This window comes from Idiotropiscis lumnitzeri, chromosome 12 (assembly GCF_059441095.1).
Source record: "Idiotropiscis lumnitzeri isolate Australia: NSW breed Sydney's pygmy pipehorse chromosome 12, RoL_Ilum_1.0, whole genome shotgun sequence".
Taxonomy (NCBI): Eukaryota; Metazoa; Chordata; class Actinopteri; order Syngnathiformes; family Syngnathidae; genus Idiotropiscis; species Idiotropiscis lumnitzeri.
In genome coordinates this window covers 22,231,551-22,254,209 of record NC_142402.1, presented here as the reverse complement: position 1 = coordinate 22,254,209, position 22,659 = coordinate 22,231,551, and the positions used below count along the sequence as shown (strand labels likewise).

At 53.0% G+C, this 22,659-nt stretch overlaps 3 protein-coding genes across 4 annotated transcripts; 1 reads left to right on the top strand and 2 right to left on the bottom strand.

Annotated features, from left to right (window-relative positions):
- Positions 1 to 21: 21 nt before the first annotated feature.
- Positions 22 to 6,632, bottom strand: afg3l2 (AFG3 like matrix AAA peptidase subunit 2). Of its 2 annotated transcripts, none has more exons than XM_088310541.1 (17): positions 5,903 to 6,632; positions 5,261 to 5,345; positions 5,121 to 5,183; positions 4,373 to 4,500; positions 4,090 to 4,242; positions 3,930 to 4,004; positions 3,472 to 3,593; positions 3,032 to 3,308; positions 2,826 to 2,963; positions 2,603 to 2,756; positions 1,461 to 1,568; positions 1,267 to 1,392; positions 1,080 to 1,190; positions 889 to 1,004; positions 612 to 812; positions 349 to 543; positions 22 to 267 (listed from the first exon to the last, which is right to left on the bottom strand). In XM_088310541.1, exons 1-17 carry the CDS (start codon positions 5,990 to 5,992, stop codon positions 28 to 30), a joined length of 2,382 nt encoding a protein of 793 aa, XP_088166667.1. In that variant the 5' UTR covers positions 5,993 to 6,632; the 3' UTR covers positions 22 to 27. The 2 variants fall into 2 exon arrangements, with proteins under 2 accessions (XP_088166667.1, XP_088166666.1); XM_088310540.1 differs by having other exon boundaries at positions 3,472 to 3,596; positions 5,903 to 6,628.
- Positions 6,232 to 12,610, top strand: fastk (Fas-activated serine/threonine kinase). The gene is made up of 11 exons (XM_088310539.1): positions 6,232 to 6,538; positions 7,608 to 8,265; positions 9,005 to 9,317; positions 9,385 to 9,572; positions 9,936 to 10,084; positions 10,157 to 10,373; positions 10,443 to 10,602; positions 11,161 to 11,252; positions 11,319 to 11,898; positions 12,094 to 12,208; positions 12,273 to 12,610. Exons 2-11 carry the CDS (start codon positions 7,647 to 7,649, stop codon positions 12,357 to 12,359), a joined length of 2,520 nt encoding a protein of 839 aa, XP_088166665.1. The 5' UTR covers positions 6,232 to 6,538; positions 7,608 to 7,646; the 3' UTR covers positions 12,360 to 12,610.
- Positions 10,983 to 22,616, bottom strand: ubtfl (upstream binding transcription factor, like). The gene is made up of 21 exons (XM_088310552.1): positions 22,025 to 22,616; positions 20,955 to 21,044; positions 20,712 to 20,887; positions 20,003 to 20,086; positions 19,749 to 19,904; positions 19,610 to 19,674; positions 19,425 to 19,545; positions 19,020 to 19,130; positions 18,818 to 18,945; positions 17,842 to 17,983; positions 17,721 to 17,762; positions 16,457 to 16,570; positions 15,740 to 15,883; positions 15,532 to 15,642; positions 15,056 to 15,126; positions 14,788 to 14,977; positions 14,653 to 14,700; positions 13,637 to 13,774; positions 13,469 to 13,579; positions 12,282 to 12,821; positions 10,983 to 12,202 (listed from the first exon to the last, which is right to left on the bottom strand). Exons 1-20 carry the CDS (start codon positions 22,449 to 22,451, stop codon positions 12,771 to 12,773), a joined length of 2,520 nt encoding a protein of 839 aa, XP_088166678.1. The 5' UTR covers positions 22,452 to 22,616; the 3' UTR covers positions 10,983 to 12,202; positions 12,282 to 12,770.
- Between the last annotated feature and the right edge of the window lie 43 nt (positions 22,617 to 22,659).

Below are 22,659 nucleotides of genomic sequence, written 5' to 3'. Positions count from 1 at the left end.
CGAGCTTCTCGGTCACGACTGCTCCATCTAGAAGGGCATCCCTCCAGAGATTTGCCGGGCCACCTGCTCGTCCGGGCTCTCCTCCTTGTCCTTTCTCTCGCGGTTCCAGTCCTTGAGGCCGGCGGGCAGCGCGGTGTCCTCGTCCTCGCCACCCGTGCCCTCCACAAGCTCCTCGTACGTCGACTTCTCCGAGAAAGGACGTTTGCCCAGCAGCTCCACCATGTCGTTTTTGTCCAGAACCTCCTTCTCCAGTAGCCGCTGCGCCACCTTCGGGATGACAAGGCCAGAAAATGCAGAAAAGCACGTGCGGACAGAAGCGGTGCGAGTCGGTGGCACTCCAAGCTTCACCTTCTCCACCTCGGCCTTCTTGTCGCTCAGCAGCCGCTGAGTTCTGCGGTAGGCGTCGGCAATGAGGCTGCGGACCTCCCCATCGATGAGGCGCGCCGTGGCTTCACTGTACGGCTTCTCCAGAACCATCTCGCCCTGCCGGGGGAGCTCGAAGGACACCTGGCCCACCTTGGCGTTCATCCCGAACTGCACGATCTGTGAGAGCCAGAAAGCCGGTCGTGATGGAGTCGCGTGGGCGTGAACCTCGGCACGTGACTTCTGACCTGCGCGTAGGCGCTCTGCGTGACCTTCCGGAGGTCGTCCTGCGCGCCGGTGGTGACCCTGCCGAAGAAAATCTCCTCTGACACGCGACCGCCCAACGTCATGCACATGCGGTCCAACAGCTGCTCGGTGGTGTACAGGAACTGCTCCTTGGGGAGGTACTGAGCGTAGCCCAGGCCGCGACCTCGGGGGATGATGGACACCTGGACGCAGCAATCAGCCCACACCACGTTCGCAAGACGCCGCCTCTGGAGATATGGCGAGCGCGGGCGGGCCCACCTTGAGCAGCGGGTCGGCGTGCTCCAGGAACCAGCCCGCAACGGCGTGTCCCGCCTCGTGGTAGGCCACAGTCTTCTTCTCTTCTGGCTGGAGGACCTGCGTCTTCTTCTCCAGGCCTGAAAGAAGGACGAGCGGTGTGTTCCAGAGTACGGCGGCGCGGCGCGGCGGGATGCGGTGGGCGCAGCGTTTACCTCCGATGACCCTCTCGATGGCCTGCTCAAAGTGCTTCTGCTCGATGGCGTCGCACAGATGCCGCGCAGCGATGAGGGCCGCCTCGTTGCAAACGTTGGCGATGTCGGCACCTGTTGTCGACACGTTGTCGTCTGATGGCGGACTACGACTTGGGTGTGTGTCCGTTTCTGCGCATGCTAACCTTACCGGAGAACCCAGGCGTGAGGGCCGCCATCTTGCGGGCCAAGGCGTCTTTATCTGCAACGGGGTCCAATTTGAGAGGCCGAAGATGGACTTTAAAGATGGACACTCGTCCTTTGATGTCGGGGGGACCTGAAACGACGATATCGTCGTCAATGACACTATTGGATGCCGCTTAACCCCGCTCACTTCTCGCTCACCGATGTAAATTTGACGGTCGAAGCGTCCCGGCCTCAGCAGCGCCGGGTCCAAGATGTCCGCTCGGTTGGTTCCCGCCAACACCACCACGTTGGTTGCGGTATTGAAGCCTGGAACACACAAGCCTACTTCAGGATGTTTTTGTTTTGTTTGCAATGCAGTTCGGTGTATGCTGTTTGTAATTCTCATGCTTTATTTAAAAAAAAAAAAAAAGTTAGACTGTTCGTTTTGATACAGAAAAAGCTTCAGGCTATGCCATCGATCGAATCGGAAAATGCAGCCTAATCACAATGACGCCGCCTAAAAATATCAAAGGGATGCCCTGATCCAATCACATGATCGGAAATCCGGCTTGATCACATGATTCTCAGCTGACCAATATTGGGTGAAAAAGATTGATGACGCGCTGGTGCGGTGTGGGCCCGGGATTCGTTACCAGCAGATACTTAAAACCAAGGACTGGGTGACAAAAAAAAACAAGCGTGATCGAAACATCCCAAAACAACATCGCCCTACTTGCGAACGTCTCAGACAGACAAGCCCGTCGGTCCGTCTGTGCGAGCGACACAAGTCGGAGTCCACCAAATGACAATTCAACGCAATAAAAAGGGGAAAACTTTGCTAGCAACCTGAAAAGTCAAACAAAGCCATCGAGAAGGGGCTGGGAAATCAAAATTGACCGCAAAATGGCGACCAACTCACACAAGAAAAAAAAAGAAAAAAACAATCGGCTCCATCTAAGATGGATTCATGAGAAAAATGGTGGTTTGGTCGAGCTGGTCGAAATGCGTAGCTTTGCCGTTTGTGTTCAAATTTCCATTTTGAACACTGCGACTAGCAATGCCAACGGCGTTCCGTAGAAGTTCACATTTCGCTAAGAAGACGTTAAGACAAAGCGAGACGGTTGCAAGTAAATGTAGACCGGGAGAGCTTGAAGCTTCTTTGTTGATGAATTGTTGGCCGGATTGCTGCTAAATGTCAAGTGAACTGCGGCGCTCGCAAGTCAAACGAGAAAAATTGTCCGAAGGTTGGCCCGAATCCGTCAAAAGGGCTGAGTGGGGACACTCGCGTACGGAACGCTAACAGAAAAATGCCCGAATGGCAACAACGTAGCGCATCAGCTAGCGGGGCGGCGGCGTCTGACCGTCCATCTCCACCAGCAGCTGGTTCAAGGTGTTCTCCTGCTCGCTCTGCCCGCCGAAGTTGCCCCGCCCCCGCTTGCGTCCCACTGCGTCGATCTCGTCGATGAAGAGGATGCAGGGCGCATTCTTCCTCGCCATGACGAACAGATCCCGCACCTGCGTGGGAAACCGGGTCAGTGAGCGGCCGGTTGGCGAGCGAGCGAGCGGACAGGAGCGAGCACTCACCCGGGCCGGGCCCACCCCCACGAACATCTCCAGGAACTCTGAGCCGTTGACGGTGATGAAGGGAACGTTGGCCTCGCCCGCCGTTGCCTTGGCCAGGAGCGTCTTTCCCGTCCCCGGAGGCCCCGTCAGGATGGCGCCCTGGCGACGGCGAGCACAAGGTCAACGCTGCTGCTCAACGACCCCACGAGCCCACGCCCCCAGCTGACCTTTGGGATCTTGGCGCCGAGGTCCTGGTACTGTTTGGGGTTCTTCAGAAAGTTGACAAACTCCATGATCTCCAGCTTGGCTTCCTCGCAGCCGGCCACGTCTTTGAACTTGACATCGATTTCGTCCTTGAGGATCTTGGCGGTAGTCTCGCTGACGCTGAACAAGCCGCCCATGCCGCCGCGGCCGGGCCGGCCCGCCCCCGCCGGTCCTCGCCGCAGCATGAAGAGCAGAAAGCCGATGATGAGGGCGGTGGGCAGCATGCTCAGGAGGAAGGTCCTGACGTCGTCGTCATCGCCCCCACCCAAAAAAAAGACACGGCGTCAACAAGACTTTACCGAAGCGCGACACACGTGGCGGGCGCTCACGCCAACTTGAAAGGCGCAGCGATCTAAAGTGCCAATCAAGTGGACGGTGAATATGCAAGGCCAAAGTTGCTCACCCGTCGCTCTCGGTGGAGTAGACAACGGGCACGCGGCTCTCGGCCTCGATGCCCAGCTCGTACTGGGCGCTCTCCAGGTTCCTCTCAAACGTGTCCACGCTGCCGATGTTGAACCACACGTACTGCTGCAGCGACAAACACGGACACATCGCCAACGGCATCGTTTGACGACTTAGGAAATGATCAGAGGCTGTTTGAATGGCAGCGGTCGGCGCCGTCTGCCGTTGACATGCGTTCGAAGGTGAACGCTTAAATGGAAACCACACCCACCGCGGCGGTTTTGCCTTTGGTCTTAACAATCAACTTGCTTCGACTTGTTTCTCCCCCCACAGCAACTTTAGATTTTCGCATACGTGACCCCGCCCACCCCGCCTCCCTTCTGCATCTTTTCTGACTTGCTGTCTGACTGCGGACCGCTAACATTAGCCGGGTGACGGACGACAAGACGGCAGACTCACCCCGTCCACGGGCATCTTCCCGGGAGAGAAGACCACTTTGACGTAGCGCTTGTTCACCACCTCCAGCCTGTCCACCTGCGGCGCAGAGACGGGAAGCCGCACATTACGGCCATCGTCATCATCAGCAAGGTCGTCGCTATCCATGTCAGCATTGTCTCACCACGCCTTTGGACAGGAAGTTGTTGACAAAGTCCTTCCAGGTGACCTCCCGCCCTCCATCCCTGAACAGGAAGTAATAACCCACGGCGCTCCAGAAGGCCACGCCGCTCAAGAGGTACATGCGGAACTCCTTTTCATCCCACGGAATGTCGCCCTGCAACCAAAGTTCTTCCTCTTTATTATGACTTGCTGGAATGTCAATGACATCATCATTTCAGATCATGTGATGTCTGCTCAGGATTCAGGATGATTGGCACCAGCTGGTGGCGCTCGAGCGCACTAACCTTCTGCAGACGGCTGGACCAGTGCGACTCCTTCCGTCCTCCTCGCTTTCCACCTCCTCCTCCACTACTTCCTGCTCCTCCCCCTCCAGATGGCCCCGCCTCTTTCATGGCATCCTCAGCCTTGTCTTCTGTCGACACCAAAACAAGAGTTGAACAATTCATCGTGTTGAGATGGAAACCACGATTTCAGACAAAGCAATCACATGATTGCCGAATCTTTGTTTTTTTGTTGTTTTTTTTTTTGCTGCGCTCTTGAAGGACGCAGAATCTGTTGCATCAACTCTAATGTTGCCTTCCGCCAAGCTCCCCAATCAGAAGTGGCACATTTCACATCAAAGGGACAGACCGCGCTCGCAACCCGGGGGCATAATTGTCACGAACACACGCCGCAATGAGCTGGGCTTGCTAGCAGGCACGGCAATGCAGATCCTCCCCTCTCAGTAATTCATCCTCGCCTCCGAGCAAGAAATGGCGAGAAAAAAAGAATTCACAATTCAGTCTTTTTTTCTGAAATTATTCAGCAAAAGTCGACACAAATACAAAATGAAGACACGCAAGTTTCCTTGCATGTATGGGAGCCCGCTCATCGTGAAGTCAGCGTTGGCATGGCAACGCAAGTGCTGCATCAAGATGGGGTGCTTAGCTACGCTACTTGTGCAAAGATTGACCACAGCGGCGCTCTTATTGCAACTGGCCGCTCACGTCATAACACTTAGAGAACAATTGCGCTAAGTCCGCCACGTGTTACCTTTGTCTGCCGAGTGAGTCGCCTTGGAATTCTTCCCGCTGTCAGGGAAATATTTCTCAAAGCCTACAGAGACAGGAAAACACATCAGAATGTCTTTTTCTTAGGAGAGGAAGATGATGATGACGACGCCGCTGCAAAACCTTTGGGAGGTCGGGAGGTCAGACTCCTACAGGCCACCAGCAGCTCACTCCACAAAGTCGGCCCACTCGCCAGTCGTCTTGTCACCTGGCCGACAAAAGGTGACCAGTCATCATTTTGTTTGCAAAAACGCAGATTGTGTGACAGGAGATGGGCAGCTTCATGACTCGTTTTCATGTGGGGGAGAAAAAAAAAACAATAGGGGTCGCACTGCACAAATAGCTTTTATGGCACACGTAGTCATTCCCGAGGCGTATCTCGACTCAAAATACTTGGAGCTGTGCAGGACGTCCCGGGGGCGGAACGGTTCCAACTTCCTTCATTCTTAACACATTGACAATATTCAAACAGCGTTTTGCTCGTTTATTCTTGCTTTTCTCGGTGATATTGGTTGTGGTGGGGCAAAAAATATTCATTCTGTTATCACGTCCCTACAACGTGTTCCAAATGCAAGTTTGAACTTTTCTTCACTGACACAATTATGACGTCACCTGCCATTCTGCTCCCACTTGCGTTTTGATGACGTTTGATTTGGGAGTAATAAACAACATTCCGGGCTTGTCAGCTCGTTCGCTAGGCTAGCAGTTAGCATGAGAATGGGAAGGGGAGAAGGTGGTGGTGGTGGGGGGGGACACCTGACCTACCAGCAGCCTGCTCGCGGCGGGCGAAGGTGCGACGAAAAGTCGCAGCGCGTTGCGGCAGCCCGCCGACAGACGAAGGTAGCGGTGAGCCATGGTCACGAGGGCCGAGGTGGCACCTTCCAAAAGCAGCTCTCAGGTGACGGCGTCAGTGGGCACTCGTCAAGTTCGACATCGCTGTTCCGTAATCGTCCCAATTCGCCATGTTTACTGCGAACACATTCTTCTTCTACGCGGGAGTAGTAAGAGAGCGTGGCAGTGAGCACACACCCCCCCTGCTGGAAACGTCACAGCATGACAGCCTGCAGCGCTAAGCAGCTGAACTACACTTCCAACAATGCACCACTTTGCGGCGTCACCGACTTTGGCGAGTCCGCTCTCAAGTGAGTCAACTAAAGGAGAAAATGGACTCGAAAGTGCCTCGGGTGCATTGAGACGTCACCTAGGCGTCGAAAGCGACTCAGAGCGGCGGCGTCCGCTGATCGTAAGGGAGACGAAGGCAGCTGTTGCATGCCGGGTAGCCGAGCGCTGTGCGCGGTGGAATGAGACGGCTGCCCGCGACCTGCTTGCCCGCCCCCCCAGCTCGCCTGCGCGGTCAACGGGTACTGACAGCGGCCACGACTCTTTGAGACGAGCGATGAGGTAACACCGGCAGCCTTGGCTCGGCTCGGGCCCACTTTGATTTGCTTCGACTTTTGTTCGCGTACTGACCACAAGGACACGTCGATGCTAACGCGACGACTGTTTGGCCCCTTTCAGCGCCTGACGCGACTTTTCTGCACTTTATATTCATCTCGGCTGTTGTTGTTCTTGTTGGAGCGTGACAGCGCTGACGACGCCGATAGCGTCCTCCGCTAACTGTTAGCCGCTGCTAATGACTAGCAGTCAGCCATCAGGTGTGACGTTTGATGACGTAGCTGCTGTCACATCCACGGCACTCGAGATACAGAACTACAGCTTTTCTAAATGAAGAGGACCTAGATCATTCCATAAAATGTCGTGAATGCTTCGCTGCGATAAGAATAATTCATCATTTCCCCTGCCTAATCACTGCAAGATGTTCGGATAGAGCGCTGTAAAGTTGACTGTAGAGCTGAAACAATTCCCTAATCATTTTCTTGGGCTGACATCACTTAACGTGTAGAGAAGAAGGAGAGAGGATAAACGAGGAAACAAGAAGTCGATCTTCTGTTTTGGCCAGGAGCCGCCGAACCGGCTGCACTTGGCAACTTTTCCCATCACTTCGTTGCAGAGATGCAGGGACGGAACGGTCCGTCCGTCCGTCCCAAGGAATGTTAAAAAGTGAGGACGGACGGAGGCGCGAGGACATTTGCTCACAAAAGGGGGGACGATGACGGAAGGGTGCCCGGGTCGCAGAGGCAAAATAGTGACCATCTGCGCATAGTCATAGATTTGTCAAATTGGACTCCAAATCCAGAATTTGACCGAGCGTTTTCATTTATTTATTTACTATGTGGGCGTGCAGAGCGCCTTCTGAGTTGAGTAACAGGTACCCCCATTTTTATCTGACAACACCCCTCGCCCGATTGACTATGTAGGACTTTGAAATGGTTGCAATTTCATAGTCGATGATATAAAAAGGCGTTTGTGGTGATTAGGTACTCGGCAATGCGACTTTTGAGTCAAGCGCAATTTGGGCGTTGCTACGATATGCTGTCGTCATTTCTTGGTGTGCTGTCATTCCACGTAGGAGCGCAGCGGCGCATCCCCTTGATCTGGCGTCGGCACCATGCTGTGTTGGTCCACCGGTTGGCGCGGCCTAAGTCAAGTCGCATCGCCCGCCATGTACGCCGCCCGCCTATGCGGTGCCGGAGGAGGCGGCGGAGTCAAAGCGGGGAAAAGAAGAGGGCTGGCTGTGCTGGAGGTACCACCGCCACAAGCTCATCAGTACCGGGTGCCGCCGCCACCACCTTACCCGCCTTATCCGGGAGCACGCTTCCAGCCGCTGGTCGGCGCCGCGCCACCCCATTGGCAGCCCCGCGCCCACCTTCCCGCGCAGACGGGAGGCAAAAAGAAGACGTGGAACTTCATTCATGAGAAGATGAGCTACGACACCTTCTTCACCATGAAGCGACTCATTGAGCGCTCGCGCTGCCCCGATGAGGTTTTGCGCTGGCTGGCACAGAACCCATCCAAGATCTCCCACAACCACTACGCCATCGCGTTGCATAAAATCGCTCAGCTGCTGCAGGCCGCACCCGGCAACGGCGCCAACACTTCGGCCGCGTGTGGCCGGCGGGCGTTGGAGCAGCAGGACTTCTTGTTGCTGTGCGACGCCATTGTCAGCGACTGCGCCAACTTTGACAACTTCAGCATTGTCAACTGCCTGTACGCCTCCGCAGCGCTCGGTAAGTCACCGCCCAAAAACCATATCGCGGATGTTGCACAGTTCCCCGTTGAAAACGTGACTCATTCTCTTTAATAACGACAACGACCCGGTGGAGCCTGAGTTGATGAACAACTTGAGTTTAGGTTAAATAATCTGGAAGAAATGTTGCCTGGGCTCACAAAGCCTTTTTTTTGTTTTTTTTCACTCCTCACGACATTTCACGTGAAATGACATTTTGCTCTAAATTAGCAGCAAGAAAGTCAATTGAAATTTTTTTAAACCAGGCAGGCGGTCTTATTGAAATGGAGGATCACTCTTACCAAATAGATGAGCGCCTTGAAATTTCTGACATGAACATGAAAAGAAAGAAACTTTGTACACCGCAACATTCCGAAAATCCACCGACGAGGATTTTGAAAGGAGGCGAGTTGAAGGCGGACGTCATTTTTGAAAGCTATTCAGTTTTGTCCAAGTTGAGTTCTGAAGATCTGAACAGACAACATCACCTCTTGATTTTTGTAGGCTGCAGTCGCAAACAAACCTGCCCTGGTATGCACGTTGTGCAGGGATTAGCAGACTCGACACGTGCTGAGGGAAGATTGAGATCAGACGTCTTCTGGCTTCAAAAGAAAAAACTTGCACATTGGATGCAATGGCGGGTGGGAGGTCAAGGGTCCAGGGTCAGGGGTTAGACTGTGACGGCTTTTGAGGGAAGTGTTGCTGTCGGTGTGGGAAGCTAACGTGCTTTTCGGGGTCAGGACTCCCCGGCGACTGTCCGGTGGTGGCGGCGCTGGAGACGGAGTGCCACGGCCGCCTGGCGCAGTTCAACCAGAAGGACGTGTCCATGGTGTTCAGTTCCAGCATCAAGCTGCACCCGGGCCGCCAGCACCCGCTCTCCGAGGCCTGCCTGCTGGCTTTGGAGAAGAACTTGGAGCGAGAGCGCCACCCGCAGACGCTCTTCCTGCTGCTGTCCTACTACCGCCTCAAACGGCACGCCGGCGCCCCGACGGACGATGAGGTGGATGGCGGCGACCGGGCGGCGCCCGACCCCCAGCGGGTTCTGGCCAACAGGTAACGGCTCGGTTCTTGATTTGCGACAGGGACACGCCCCCTTTGACCCGTCGGCCGCTTTTTCCAGAAAGATCCTGCGTCTGGTCAAACACACGCTGGCCAGTGTCAGCGGCGTGCGCGACCAGGAGATGGCGCTGCTCGACGAGATGTTGGCGGCCTGCGCCCCCGAAGCCAACAACAAGAGTCTGGAGTTCATCTTCAGCTCGCACCTCTTCTACCAGAACCGACAGGAGAAGTTCATCAGAAGGCTGGCAGGTTCGTTGGCATCGAGTGGCAACGAGACAGTCGACTTCAAACGATCGTGTTAAGATTTTGTCACCATTAGAGCCTCATGACGTCTGGCTTGGCCCGCCCATGTAATTCACAATGGCACATTGGCCTGAAGTGGCGCTTTTGGACGGACGTGCCACTCTTAATGTCGTCGCATGACGACCGCGATATGCTAACGGTTTTAATGTCGGTGTTGTCTTCGACAGTTCCTAAAATGTCCACAATTTGGCAAGACATGGCTGCAAAGCGCTTTTCATAGTGCGGACATCGGCGGCAGACTAAAGAGGCCTGGCGCCCGCCGGCGGGTGGCGAGGAATGTTGCTGTATGCGTGTTTGCGTTTGTGTTAGACGAGCTTCCGAAGAAGGAGGACGCGCTGAGCGCCGCCACCATGTCGCTCATCTCCAAGTACGTTGCGCGCCATCGTCTCCGGGAGACGACCTTACTGGATGCCATCGCCAACTTCCTGGTCAGGAAGGCGGAGCATCTGGACAGCAAGGTGGGCGGAGTCGGCGGCTATCCTCTGACAAAAAATGCGACATGCTCTTACAACCCTTCTGTGTGCGCGCAGGTGATCCAGAAGCTGGTGTTTCCCTTCAGCAGGATGAGTTACCGTCCGTCCAACGAGGACCAGTTCTTCAGAGTCCTGGAGGAGGTTCTGGAGTCCAAAGCATTGAGCTCCCCTCTGGCCACCGTCAACATCCTAATGTCGCTCTTCCAGCTGGGCCGCTTCCCGGGCGCCGTCCTGCATCGAGTCTTCTCGCCCGCTTTCATCAGCAACGTCACCAGTCGGTACCGCTCCGAAACGGCGCCGCCCCACCCCGCCCATCTGACACTAATGCACGCAATGCCCGCAGACAGCCCCTACGCCTTGATCGTGCGCCGCTACCTGTCCTTGTTGGATGCCGCCTTGCAGCTGGAGCACCCCCATTACCGGGGCCCCCGCCTGCACCCCGACCTCAAGGTGCTCATGTTCCACCAGGCGCTCACCGCCGACGAGGTCAACCGCAAGTACAGGTAAGGCGGAGTCGTCTTCTGACCGACGGACGGTACCCGGTCGAACCTTTCACGTTGACGATTTGATGCGATATTTAGCATGACATTTTCATTATCTAATAAAAGAAGTACGTGTTTATCGTGCGGCAGAACAAGCAAGCTATTAAGACAAACAACGATTCGTGCTCACGATCATGAAGACGTTTTTTGGAAGGTGGGAAGAAACCAGAGAAAAGCCTTTGAAAAACGATCGGACGGCTCGGTCAAATTCTGATAAAAGCGTCAAATGATTGCATGACTTTGCGATATGCAAATTGCATTGGCCGTTTGCGCCATATCGATATTCGGCGGCTAAAATGCGCCGCTGTGGCGAGCGTGCAAATTCGACAAACAATTGTCGCTGCTGGACGTGTTTTACGTTTATTGCAAGTCCCGCTCATCGAGTTGTCGTCAGCGCATACTTGGGCTTCGACGCCACATGATTAAGCGTTACGATGATGTCACGACGGCAGCGTGCCGGCACGTGTAACGTCTTCTCGCAAGAACAAATGTTGCTGACTCAACGCATCAACGTGTCAGTTACAAAGGCGTGGTGGCCGAGGCGCTGCGGCAGCTGCTTGGAGAAGACAACTACAGGCGTGACCAAATACTTGCACCCGGATACTACACAGGTATGCACGCGCATGCACACGCACACACGTAGATTGTCCACAACAGGTCTCGCTGCTTCTGTCCAGACTTCGTGTTGCAGATGGACTCGTCGGGTCGCGTAATTCCCATCCAGCCGAGCGGACCTTTGGTTCCCGGCTCGGCCGCCGCGTGCGCTCCACAGGAGGTTGATGACGTGGGTGACTTGTCGACTTCCTTTGCCGCGCTGGACGCAGGCGCTCGGGAGGTGGCGGAAGCCGGCGAGACCGAAGAGGGCGCCGCGGATCCCGGATCCTTTCTGCCTCAGTATGCCTACGGCCCTGCGGGGGGCGCTCACCTCGGGGACAACGCCACTCCCTTGGACTCGGGCCCCCAGTATTACGTGCCCGTGGCGGAGGACCGCTCGCTGGACAGCCAGGACAGCTCAACGCTCAGCAGCCCACCCTCGGACGGGCCGCCACTATCTGGGGATCCGGGATCGGCGGTCGTGAGTGCCGCCATCGCCGCCACCCCCCCAAAACCTCTCTTCCAGTTCTCCATTGGGAAGATGCTGGAGGACAAGGCGAGCGCTGGACCCCCCGCCGATCAGGGGACGGCTTTTTATGAGGAGGGGGTGTCGAGCCACAGGCCCACGGCGGCGCCCCCCCCGGATGAAAAGCAAATAAGGAGGTGGGTACGCCTGGGAGGTCATGATGCCTAATGTAGCGACGATGCAATCAAAAGCAATTTCGGGCGGTTTGGGAGTCAATTGATTGCGTTCTAAAGCGGTCTCTCCCCCTCGAGAGTGGACACGCTGGATTTGGTTGTTTTTTTTTTTTTGGGGGCGTCCTTTTGAAGATTGTGATTTGGCGTTTCCTCATCCAGTTTGGTGATCTCGGTGAATGACAAGTGGCACTACTGCCACAACTCCAGCGTCCTGGTGGGCTCTCGCGCCATGAGGGACCGCCACCTCCGACTGCTGGGCTACGCCATCCTGCAGGTGCGACAGCGGCCACGCTCATCATGCTCTAAGCTAGGCTAACGTGTCACATGATGTGTTGCAGCTGCCATACCACGAACTCGAGAAGCTGAACGGCATCGAGGAGGTCAAGACGTATCTCCGCACCAAACTTCACGACGTACCGCCGTGACATGTGGCGGTTGACGCTTTTGGCTTTGCTGCTTTTTTTGGTTGCTTTGTTTCGAAAAGGATTTTAGGAAATGTGACAAAAGGTTGACGGCGGCGCGTTGACTGATGCATGCATGTTGTCCTGGGTAACAGTGCATGTTTTGATTAAAAAAAAAAAATGGTGTGTATGGCAGCAATGGATTATGGGCTTGAAAGTCAGATTATTTATAATGCGATGAATTTCTATTCAATAAATTTGCTCTTGTCACATGACCTTGGTCTGAAATGTCATAAACGATCACAAGAGCAAAGGAAAAAAAGTGCTTTTATTTCTTAATCCCATTTGCAGGCACCCCGCCCCCCTTCCTGTACAAACCCCACCCACCTGTCTTGATTAAAAAAACAAAGTTCCACCCCCAATGGGGAGGCGGAGCTAGTCAGAGTCACTGGATTGGTCAGAAGACGTCTGATCTTCCTCATCCTGCTGAGAAGAGATGAGAAAAGTACAAGTGCAATTATTTGTTCGAAGCGCTCACTCCTAAAATGCCAAAAAAAAAAGAAAAGTATAGGCTCGAAAAAGTACTTGAGTAAAAGCAAAAAGTATTTCTTACAAGGTGACGTGTCATGTGACCTGAAAGCTATGACACGGAAAGATCGCCACCCTCAGAAGTGAGCCAAGATTGGTTTGGCCATATTGCATGAGAGGCGTGCTCTCATATAACAAGCACTAAACTACTCCAACAGACTAACTTAAAGCGGGAGTCAAGCCGAGAAATTGGTGAACAAGAAAACGTCGTATGCAGGCCCGCTAGTCGAAACACGCCAATCTGCGGAATACGAGTTGAGCAGCAAAATCCTGTTTTTCTTTCAGTCGTCAGCAAGTGACAAAATGGCCGCCGCCTGAGTGGGCTAAAAACGGGCAGATTTTGCTGCTTACGTCATATTTGACAAAGACAATATTCAAATCACCATGTCGTGTTTCGACGGGTGAAGGGGAAAATACAAATTTTGAGTGCCAATAAAGCATTTTTAAGTATTTGCTTGTCGTTACACCCGTCTCTCGTGCCGAGTGCAGAATGTGAGAGTTGTGTGGTCGCCATGGCGATAGTGAATCAACCAAAGAAAGATCACCTCGTCGTCTTCGCTGTCGCTGCTTCCGGACGTCTCGTCTTCTTCCTCATCATCATCGTCGTCGTCCGACGAGTCACTCTTATCGTCATCTGAGTCGGACACAACGTCCTGCTGCGAACGCAAGTCGGCCGTCAACAACCAATCGGGGAGCTCGACGGCAAACGTTACCTTGGCTCGGTATGCCATCGCCCGCTTGGCCATGCCCGTGGCGGGGGACGCCACCTTGGAGGTCGCCACTTTGCCCTTGGCCGTTACGAGCACTTTGGGGGCGGGGCTACTGCCGGCTTTCGATGTGCTCCGACGCTTCTGCGGAATCACAAATCCGAAGAATAGACGAGGCTGCTGATTTTCATTCCAATTTTGCATTTTCAAATCCAAACATACTGTCGAGTGTTAGCAAAGCTGGAGAGTAACAAATTTGATATCGTAGCTGCCGTCCGCGCAAACCGGCTTGTCGCTGACAGGCGAGCGTCGCATGCTGCTTTTAGGGTGCTAGAAAGACAAAATCCGGCTACTACGTGCTAATGTTGAAACTACATGCTAATTTTGGAGAGGAAAGAGTTTTATCCATTCATTGACAACTAATCAATGATCAAATCATTGGACAACTGTTTTGCTAATTGTTTTAAGACCTCGTTTCTTTTAACACTGTCCTAATCCTCCGACTTTTACACTCACAGCTGCAAATATTCTACGAGGTCAAGGATGGCTTTGAGCGGAAACAGAGACTTGGGTGTTGGATCCTGGAATAGGTCAAATGAAGGGAATGGCAACAATCTACGCTTGAAGCGAGTACCCTGTGAGCGATGCGAAGGCCAATTATATTGCGGAGCGTTTACGTCAAACTGAAACGATGAGGCGACACGCACACTCTGAACCGGAGCAAAACAGAAGAGAAAAGGAGAAAGAGAAATCGTCGATGGTAATGGAGAAACTTGAAGGAATCAAAGTTGAACAGCTATGACGATAGGTGATGAAGAGAAGGGGGCCCGTGCCAGAGCCCTGGGGTGCACCGGTGCTCACTGGCAGCGGCTGCGAATTGAAGGTTTTACAAGTGCAACGAGTGGGGCAAGACAGGCGGGATTTCAACGTGGCAGGTGAGAACATTGAGGAGGAGGAGGGCGAATGAAACAAGTGGTTCGCGTTAGCAAGAGATAAACACACTTGGTAGTTTGTTGACTCACCGACGAGGAGAATTCCTTATAGGCGGCGCGATCCTGCGGAGACAAAGACTGAGCGGCAGCACGCCGCATGTTATTGATGGGTTCCTCGGCCGGTCGGCCAACAAAGTGTCGACGGGTCGAACGGGGCTGAGTTACCTTAAGCCACGCCTCCAGTAGCGCGCGGTATCGCGCCTGCGTAGCGTCCACGTGTTTCTTGTAGGCGTCCTTCTGGCTCGCCGTCAGCGTGTGCCAGCGTTTGCCGATCTCCACCATTCGCTCCTTCAGGCTGAAGTGATTCAGCTCCCCGTTGGTCAGGAGCTCCTGAGAGAACATTTGATAGCCGCTCCTATTGGACGACAAGGCCGGTGGGTTGACGGGAGCTTGGCGCCGTCGAGAGAGCGATCACCACTTCCTGTGCACTCACACTGGAGGTTTCTTTGGCTCTCCATCAAACTTGGGCTTCTTCTGACTCGGCCTCCGGTCCAACAGCTCCCGCTACGGCATGCGACAAAGCATGCCATCATCAGCAGGCGTGAGCCTCGTTTCCATGGCGACCATGAGCTTTGGGTGTATCCAATTACTAAAAAATTTCCCCGCAGCAAATAATGTCGGGTTTGCAAACATCTGCTTTGACTTTGGGAAACAAAGATCAACACTTTTGCAGACAAATTTTGCCTGGGGTTTTGACCAAATCAGTAATTGATGGATTGACTTTTTTTTTTTTTTTGCAAACGACAAATAAACAAAATATGAAACAATCGTTAGTAGGATTCCCTTTTCGGATCTTTTACGCCCTCTTTGGCGCTTACGGCAACGTCAGTCTACAGTAACGGTGGGAAACGCAAACAGCTGCGATACGGGGCAGATGGCAAAAAGTGAACCACGTTAAAGGTCAGGTACCTCGTATCGCTTCTGGTCCTCGGCCGCCTTCTTGATCCAGGGGATCTTCTCTTTCTTTTCCATGGCCTTCCACGTGTCCTCCATGGCCGATTGCGCTCGCCTGCGGTCGCTCTGCGCCGCCACACAACAACAAGCTTTTACTATGAAGATGGCCATGCCCCTTTTATTGTGAAGGTCCTCCCCGCCCCGCTAGCGGCCGAAGACGCACTCTGCATTTGCTCAGAAAGTCACCGGCGACGCTGTGCTGCCACATCTCCTCAGCCGTCTTGGGGGTCTCGGGAAGCTTGCTGCTCTTCTTGGGGTCACGCCGCTCTCTGGCGCCCTGGGGGGCCCAAAGTTCAGGCTCCTCCTCCTGGAGGTTGGGCAAGTGTGTCGAGGTCATGTGATCGCATGCTTTCCCATCCAACAAACCAGAAGCTCCCACTTCATTGATCAAAAGCGACACACGCGTCATCAGTGGACACACACGGGCCGAGCTGTGGTATAAACGGGACACCCTGGGGCCACTGCGATGCGGATTGGGTTCAATTCTTAAAGTAATATCCCTATTTTTACTGATGCAAGAAGTTTTGACTATTTTGCAGCATTGCTTCTCCTGAGAACGTCTCCCACATGAAAGTAAAATTGGTACTGCGTGAAATCCTTCACCAAATGGAAAATTGAACCGAATCGAATCGGGCCGTCGCAAATCAAATTGGTACGCTGCCCTAGTTGATTGTTTTACAAAAAAAATTGTCCACGAAAGAGAAAACAAATAAACGGGGCCTTTAACACATGCATGCCAAGTGTGAAACGGGCCCCAACATGCCACGACGGAGCCCAACGAGGAGCACGCTGAACGATCATGGCGCAAGAAGCTTCTGGCTCGTGGCTTTGATCGCACCCGAAAAGAAAAAGTGGATGAGGAAAAATCAGAGTTTCAGACCTTGGCGGGCGGCGACTTGGCCCGGTGCGGACTGGAGACGGCGCCCACCAGAATTCGAGCTCCGCCCAGCTTCTCCTCGCTCACGACTCGGTCTCGTTCTTCTTCCGGGAGGCTCTGCGAGACGCGCGTCCAAAATCTTGTCAAACATCACAACATGATAGCGGCGCCAACGTGCCAAAGAAATGAGTTTGTGTTCACAGACTGACGGATGAATGCATCGACATGAGTGGTGAATGACATCAAGACTCCTGAGAGAACGGCGAAAGACGCATCGACACTCGCCTCCAAAAGTATTGGAACGGCAAGCTCACTTGCTTTTTGTTTTGGCTTTGCCATCGAAAGTGGCAACGGCAGTTTTGCTTTTGTGCTCTTTCCACGTGGATGTCGTTGACGAGTCGGGCTAATTTGCAGCAGGCAATTGCGGCCACTAAGTTGCTCACATTTGTGCCGCCGTGCGTCGTCGTCAAGGAGCGGCTGACAGCCAGTCGTGCGCTGCAAGTGGCGCCATTGATTTCTGAAACGATCTTTTTGACGCAAGTGAAAAATTGGGCCAAGTCAAACAAGCTCGCGTTTTGGCAGCTTTCCTGTCAGCTGAAAGCTTTCCTTTCCTGAAAGTTCGAGGAGGCCATCTATACAACTATCGATAGACCGATCGATCGGGGGCGATGTTTGGCATTATCTGCATCTGCCTTTTTTTTTTTTTTAAACTTTTAAGGCCAATACATTCCAAGCTGGTTTATTTTGGGTCGCTGCAGCACACTTCTCTGTCTCTGCTGTGCTGGTGGCCCCGCCTGCAGCAGCAGATTGCCCCGCCCACAGCGCCATCTGATGGGCTACTTGTGTAGTGGGTGGCAGGCAATCAGCACCAAACTGCCTGTTTGCTTATTCACCTCAAGTCACACGCGCTACAGGAGAAGTCCCACAAGCAGACACTGCCAAAATTTGAATAAATGCACTTTCTGTTCAACTTTTAAAACTAAGTTGTCCATTTTCTAAGGTCTAAAAATGACTACTAATAAGCGGTATCGGCCCTGGGGGGAAACAAACAAACAAAAACAAAAAACTGATCGGTCTATCATGAGTTATAACACGTGATCAGTGAGTGACAAATTGTGTTTATAGCAACCAACAACCATCTCTTCTTCTTTGCCATCTCCTAAAAGTCGACAATGTGCGGCTTTTGGGTTGCAGTCGAGGCAATCGTGCGGTCGTGAAAGATGGGCATTTTTGCCGAGAAATGGAGCGAGCGAGAAGCGAGGCCTACCTCCAGGAAGGTCTGCAGGTCCACATCGTATTGCTTCTTCCTCTGGGGGAAAAAAAAAACAGCAGCGGCAAGGTTAGCAAGCACAACAGCAAGTGAGACGACGACGACGACGCTCGCCAACCTGCTCGCAGCGCTTCTGAAACATCTCCTTCTCCTTCGGCGTCATCATCTTCCAGCGCTTGCTGCACAAGACCATGCGCTCCGTGCTCGGCACGTCCTTCATGTTGACCATCAGTTCAGCGCAGTACAGCGAGTAGCCGTTACTGCCGCAAAAACAAAAAAACAGCACAAAACGTTCACACCAGATAGGCATGCCGAAGAAAATGTCGTTTTGGGCGGCGTTAATCCAATTTCAATTGTGGAGAACGCAAAAGACAATGACATCGTTCAAAACCTGTTTTGCCTTTTGGGTACGATTTGCTTTGCTTGAGCTGATGCCAAAGCAACTATAAAAGGTAAGCCCGCCCAAACATTAACATAAGATAAGATGCCCTTTATTAGTCCCACAATGGGGAAATTCGAGATTCGAACCCAGGCCTCCTGGGGAGACTGGGTCCTGAACGCGGCGCCTTAGACCACTTGGCCATCCTGGCAGCCAGCCAACTTAGATGTGTCAGAAAAAAAAAAAGAAGCTTTTTTTAAAAAGCTTGCACAAGTCAGCAAAGACGACTTGGGCAAAATATTTGCAGCTTTGCTGCACTTCCCGCGTGCACAGAAAGGGACGTGTTTGCCTCAAATCAAAATGGCCGCCATCTTTGTCTTATTTTCTTGACTGTCCAGTGAAACTTACATTTCAGGGACCGATTGGGGGAAGGACTTCCTTCCGTGGCTTCGGCAATTTTGTCATACACACACAAAAAAAGAAAAAAAAAAAAAAAAGAATGAAAACTAAGCCAGAACGACGACAGTGAAAACGAGCGCTTCTATGTTGGGGGCCATCTTGTTTTTGGGAGCAGCGCATGTCAGGAAAACGCATGCCGCAAAAAAAAATAAAAAATAAACACAACAGCCCGGCCCAACAGCAACTAAGCGCTGCTAGCTTGCTGCTCGCCTGCTGTTTAGCATCTATGGCGCGTGGGTGTGTGCGTGTTGCTCACGGAGGAGGTTTGGTTGGCCGACCATCAAATTTGTCCTTGAGTTGTCTTTCTGCTTTGGTGAGGACCGAGCGGACGTGATCGTCCGAGCTGACGTCCGGATGAGCTTCGTGATATGCTCGCATGCTGTCCTGAAAACGCACGCGCAGACACACGGGGTCAAAGCGCTCGTCGTCGTCGCGTAACATCGTCATCGTCGCGTTACCTCGTATTCTTTCTGGAGCTCCAAAGCTCTGCTGATCCACTTGAGTCTTCGCTTGTCTGACAGCTGCGACCATTGTCGCCTCAAAACCTCCTTCAGCTCCTTTGGACTCACCTTGAAACAAAGCAACAGCATCATCATCATCATCCTCGCTCGTTCCGACCAATTCAGCTTTGCAAAATGAGCGCTCGTCACTGTGTCCTTGCACCCTTTGTCCACTAGATGGCGCAATACAACATGCGAAGCCTGTTTTTGCTTTGACGTCTCAGCGTCAGCAGCAAGGGAAGCTCTAGGCGTGTGAATGCGACTCGTGCACTGCACACAAGCCGCTAAATTACAACCACAAAGGCAAGTAGCAGAAAACGTTGTTTGGGTCGCTCGCTCGTGCGTGCTCATGCCGGTCTTGACCTCAGGATGCATCTTCATGTAGGTCTTCTTCTCGTGGTTGTACCAAAGTTGCTGAGGCGTTTTGGGTTTCTCGGGCAGGTCCGACTTTTTCCTCTCCTCCATTAGCTCGGGATGATCGTGTCTGCGACAGCAAGGCAACAGTCAACAAAGCGTCACGCCCGGCCCGGTCCGGCTTGGCGCCTTACTTGAATCGAGCCATGTTCTTCTCAAACGCTTCTTTTTCGTTCTGGAACTCCACCACGTACTTTTGCTGCAACAACAGAAGAAAGCGACATGCGCGGGTCATTTTTTAGACTTTGTCAGCGAGGCGTGGTGCACGCAGACCTTCTTCTTGTCGGGCAGCTCTCTGTATTTCTTGGACAGAATCTTGGTCAGGTCCAAGTTGCTCATCTCCGGGTAGATTTTGGCGTACTTGGCTCGCTTCTCCATGAAAAAGCGGAAGTACGGGGTCAAGGGCTTCTTGGGGAAATCCGGATGCGTCTGTTGCGAGGCCACAAAACACGCGTGTTCGAGGTCGGCGACACGCAAACCGCCGCCAGATGTCATGAGCTCGCCCAAGAAAGCAACGCGAGACCGACCTTGAGTTTTTTGCCTTTGTAAGGATTCTTCACAAACTCGATGGCGTCCATGATGAGCTCTGTCATGGTTCTGTATTTGCGCACCTGAAGACGACAAAGACGCAAGGGCCGCCTTGCCATCACCTCTTTTTTCTTGTCTTCTTTTTTAATGACAGTCCAAAAAAAAAAAAACGCCTGTCGTTCGGTTGAAAAACGTGCAAACTAAATTAACTCATTCAGTGCCAGCCTCGGGTCAAATGAATGTCCTTTTTGGCTTCTATATCCGTCAATGGCAGTGGAGGAGTTTAATCAAAAGCAAAGTGAGACAACATTGAGCGAGCAAGAAATAAGCTCGCCTTAATGCGGGATTGCACAATGTTGCGCATTAACCGCAGTGACCTAAGAAAACAAAGATCAGAAAAAAGTGAACTGATGAAGCAAGACAAAAAAAACAACAACTTTTCAATTCCAAACAAATATGCAACATAAAGAAAGCAAAGTGACAAATAACAAAATAGTCATTTAGTTCTTCAGATAGTAGGACTGAAACCAAACCATAAAAAAAAAAATAAAAAAAATACAAACCATAGTAATATCTCCCCGCCCCGCTCCCCCTTGAACCAGCTGACTGATTCAAAAAACAAGGAAAGGTCTCCGAAAGAAACGAAGATGAGAGAGAACGTGTGGAAAGACAAACAAAAGCAATCCAATATCGTAGAAGAGGACATACCTCGGTGGACACTTTGTTCCACTTCTGTCGGCACATTTCTCCCGTGAAGCTTCCGAATCCGACTTTGTCCCAGTCGAAGTGCGACTCTGTGGTTTTGTACTTCATGGCGTCACCGTCGGGAAGGAGGCTGCGAATTCTCTCCAGCAGGGTCAGACAATCCTCCTGACGCCACTCGTCTGCTGGCGCGCACAACCGCAGTCGTCATGGCAACGCCCATCACAGGCCGGGATGCTCGTCGCCTACCTGTGATGATCTTGAGTCTGCCGCTGGGAGGCGCAGAGACGCCTCCGCCGCCGTTCATCACGCAGGGTCGGATCGAGCTGACTCCACCCCCTCCACTTGGCAACGCACACGCACAAACACGTTACATTCAAACTAAATATTTGTTCATTCATCACTACCGTTCAGCAGTCACTCGTCGCCTAAAATGACCAAAAAACGTTATGACTACACGTGCGACTTAAACATCGTATGTTTCCATTGACGGTATTAAAATATGGCTCATATTTGATGAACCGAAAGGTTATTGACGTGAGTAGTATCTGTGTGTATTGTTACTGTATCGCTTTCATATTTTCACTTTTCCTGCTCTGCTCGCAATGCATTGTGGTCTACATGAACCCGTTGGAGTGACCATCGATGGCACTACTCATTTTTGAGTGACCGTCATTGATCCCCCCAAAAAATTAAACAATATAAAAATATTGATCCTCCCAGGACATTCGGACACGCCTACAAAGTGGAGGAACCGTATTTTTTTTTTTTTAGGGGGGGGGGCGCAATAGTGCGCGAAATCGGGCTGTGTTTCCATTCGGACGCAGCCTGAATGACGTTCATGTTGGCCACGGATGATGACGTGTGTTGGCGTGGCGGGACGGCCGGAAATGGCGCGTGCTCTCCGGCAGCAGCAGCAACACAAACCGCCCCAATCTCGATGTTTGCGGAACGAGGGGGGGCATCAAAAAAGAGGACTTGGGGAGGAAATTAAAAAAAAAAAAAAGCCTGCGACGTGGAGCGAATCACGAGTTCTACAAAATTAGAAGCTGAGGAAAAGGCGAAATGGCACATTTATTAAGAGCAACAACAACAAAATAATGTAACTATAGCTCTCACATGCCGTTCAAATGTTGCGGTTCTGCGCGCGCGTGCACGCTTGCGTGTTTATAGGTAGCGGAGTGAGAGGCGCGAGACGGGAGCCAACAAGCCTTCATCGAGAGGCCGCCATGAAACGAAGAGAAGCGAAGACGGCGCCTGGCAGCAGCGAGCAGGCCCAAAACGCTCCGGAGTGAGCACAAAGTCCACTTTGGACTCACCTCGCGGCTCCGGTGGCCACTCCACACGCTCGTCGACACCGTGTGGCGATTCGGTGGCCGCGCTCGCATCCAAAAAGGATTTTCTTTGTGCCCGAAGCCCCGGGGAGTCCACTCGAAAGCGATCCGACAAAAGGAGCGTCTGGTCCGGGATGAAACTCCGCCCAGCGCCGCAGGGGGAGGACCTCCGCGGCCAAACATGAAGACGAGGCGGAGAAAGGCAGCGCGCGCGACCGACAGTACGACGGCCACCGAGGCACTTTTCAACCTGTTCGCATTTCATTTGGACAAAATGGCAACTTTGAGGGGGGGGGGTCCCCCGATGAGTTGGCCGGCCTAGCGCGACGATGACAGCCACCCTCCCGGGTGAAACCGATGACAGCCTCCGGAGGACCGGTGGGGAGCTCGGACCTGCGCCTCCGAGTGCCATCTTCCCGCTGCCTATTGGCCTCTCCGGCCTCGGGGTCGGCTTGTCCGGCCGCCGGCACGCCAAAGCCCAGACTGCAGGTAGAACGCGGGACGAGGCGAAAGTAGTCGAGAATGTTGCGTGAAATCAACGCCTCGGATGTCACCATGGCTGTCGTCTGTGTGTGCTTTGCACGCCCCCTGGCGGCGTGGAGTGGAGCTGCCGAAAAAGA

Coding starts and splice junctions, on each gene's coding strand:
- fastk (XM_088310539.1), top strand. CDS start 7,647: ATGCTGTGTTGGTCCACCGGTTGGCGCGGCCTAAGTCAAGTCGCATCG. Junction 10,603..11,160: donor GAGGTCAACCGCAAGTACAG/GTAAGGCGGAGT, acceptor TCAACGTGTCAG/TTACAAAGGCGTGGTGGCCG. Junction 11,899..12,093: donor GATGAAAAGCAAATAAGGAG/GTGGGTACGCCT, acceptor TTCCTCATCCAG/TTTGGTGATCTCGGTGAATG.
- ubtfl (XM_088310552.1), bottom strand. CDS start 22,451: ATGGCACTCGGAGGCGCAGGTCCGAGCTCCCCACCGGTCCTCCGGAGG. Junction 13,580..13,636: donor CGATGGCATACCGAGCCAAG/GTAACGTTTGCC, acceptor TTGCGTTCGCAG/CAGGACGTTGTGTCCGACTC. Junction 12,822..13,468: donor GCGACAGCGAAGACGACGAG/GTGATCTTTCTT, acceptor ATCTCTTCTCAG/CAGGATGAGGAAGATCAGAC.
- afg3l2 (XM_088310540.1), bottom strand. CDS start 5,992: ATGGCTCACCGCTACCTTCGTCTGTCGGCGGGCTGCCGCAACGCGCTG. Junction 4,005..4,089: donor ACTTCCTGTCCAAAGGCGTG/GTGAGACAATGC, acceptor TCTGCGCCGCAG/GTGGACAGGCTGGAGGTGGT. Junction 544..611: donor CGCAGAGCGCCTACGCGCAG/GTCAGAAGTCAC, acceptor TGGCTCTCACAG/ATCGTGCAGTTCGGGATGAA.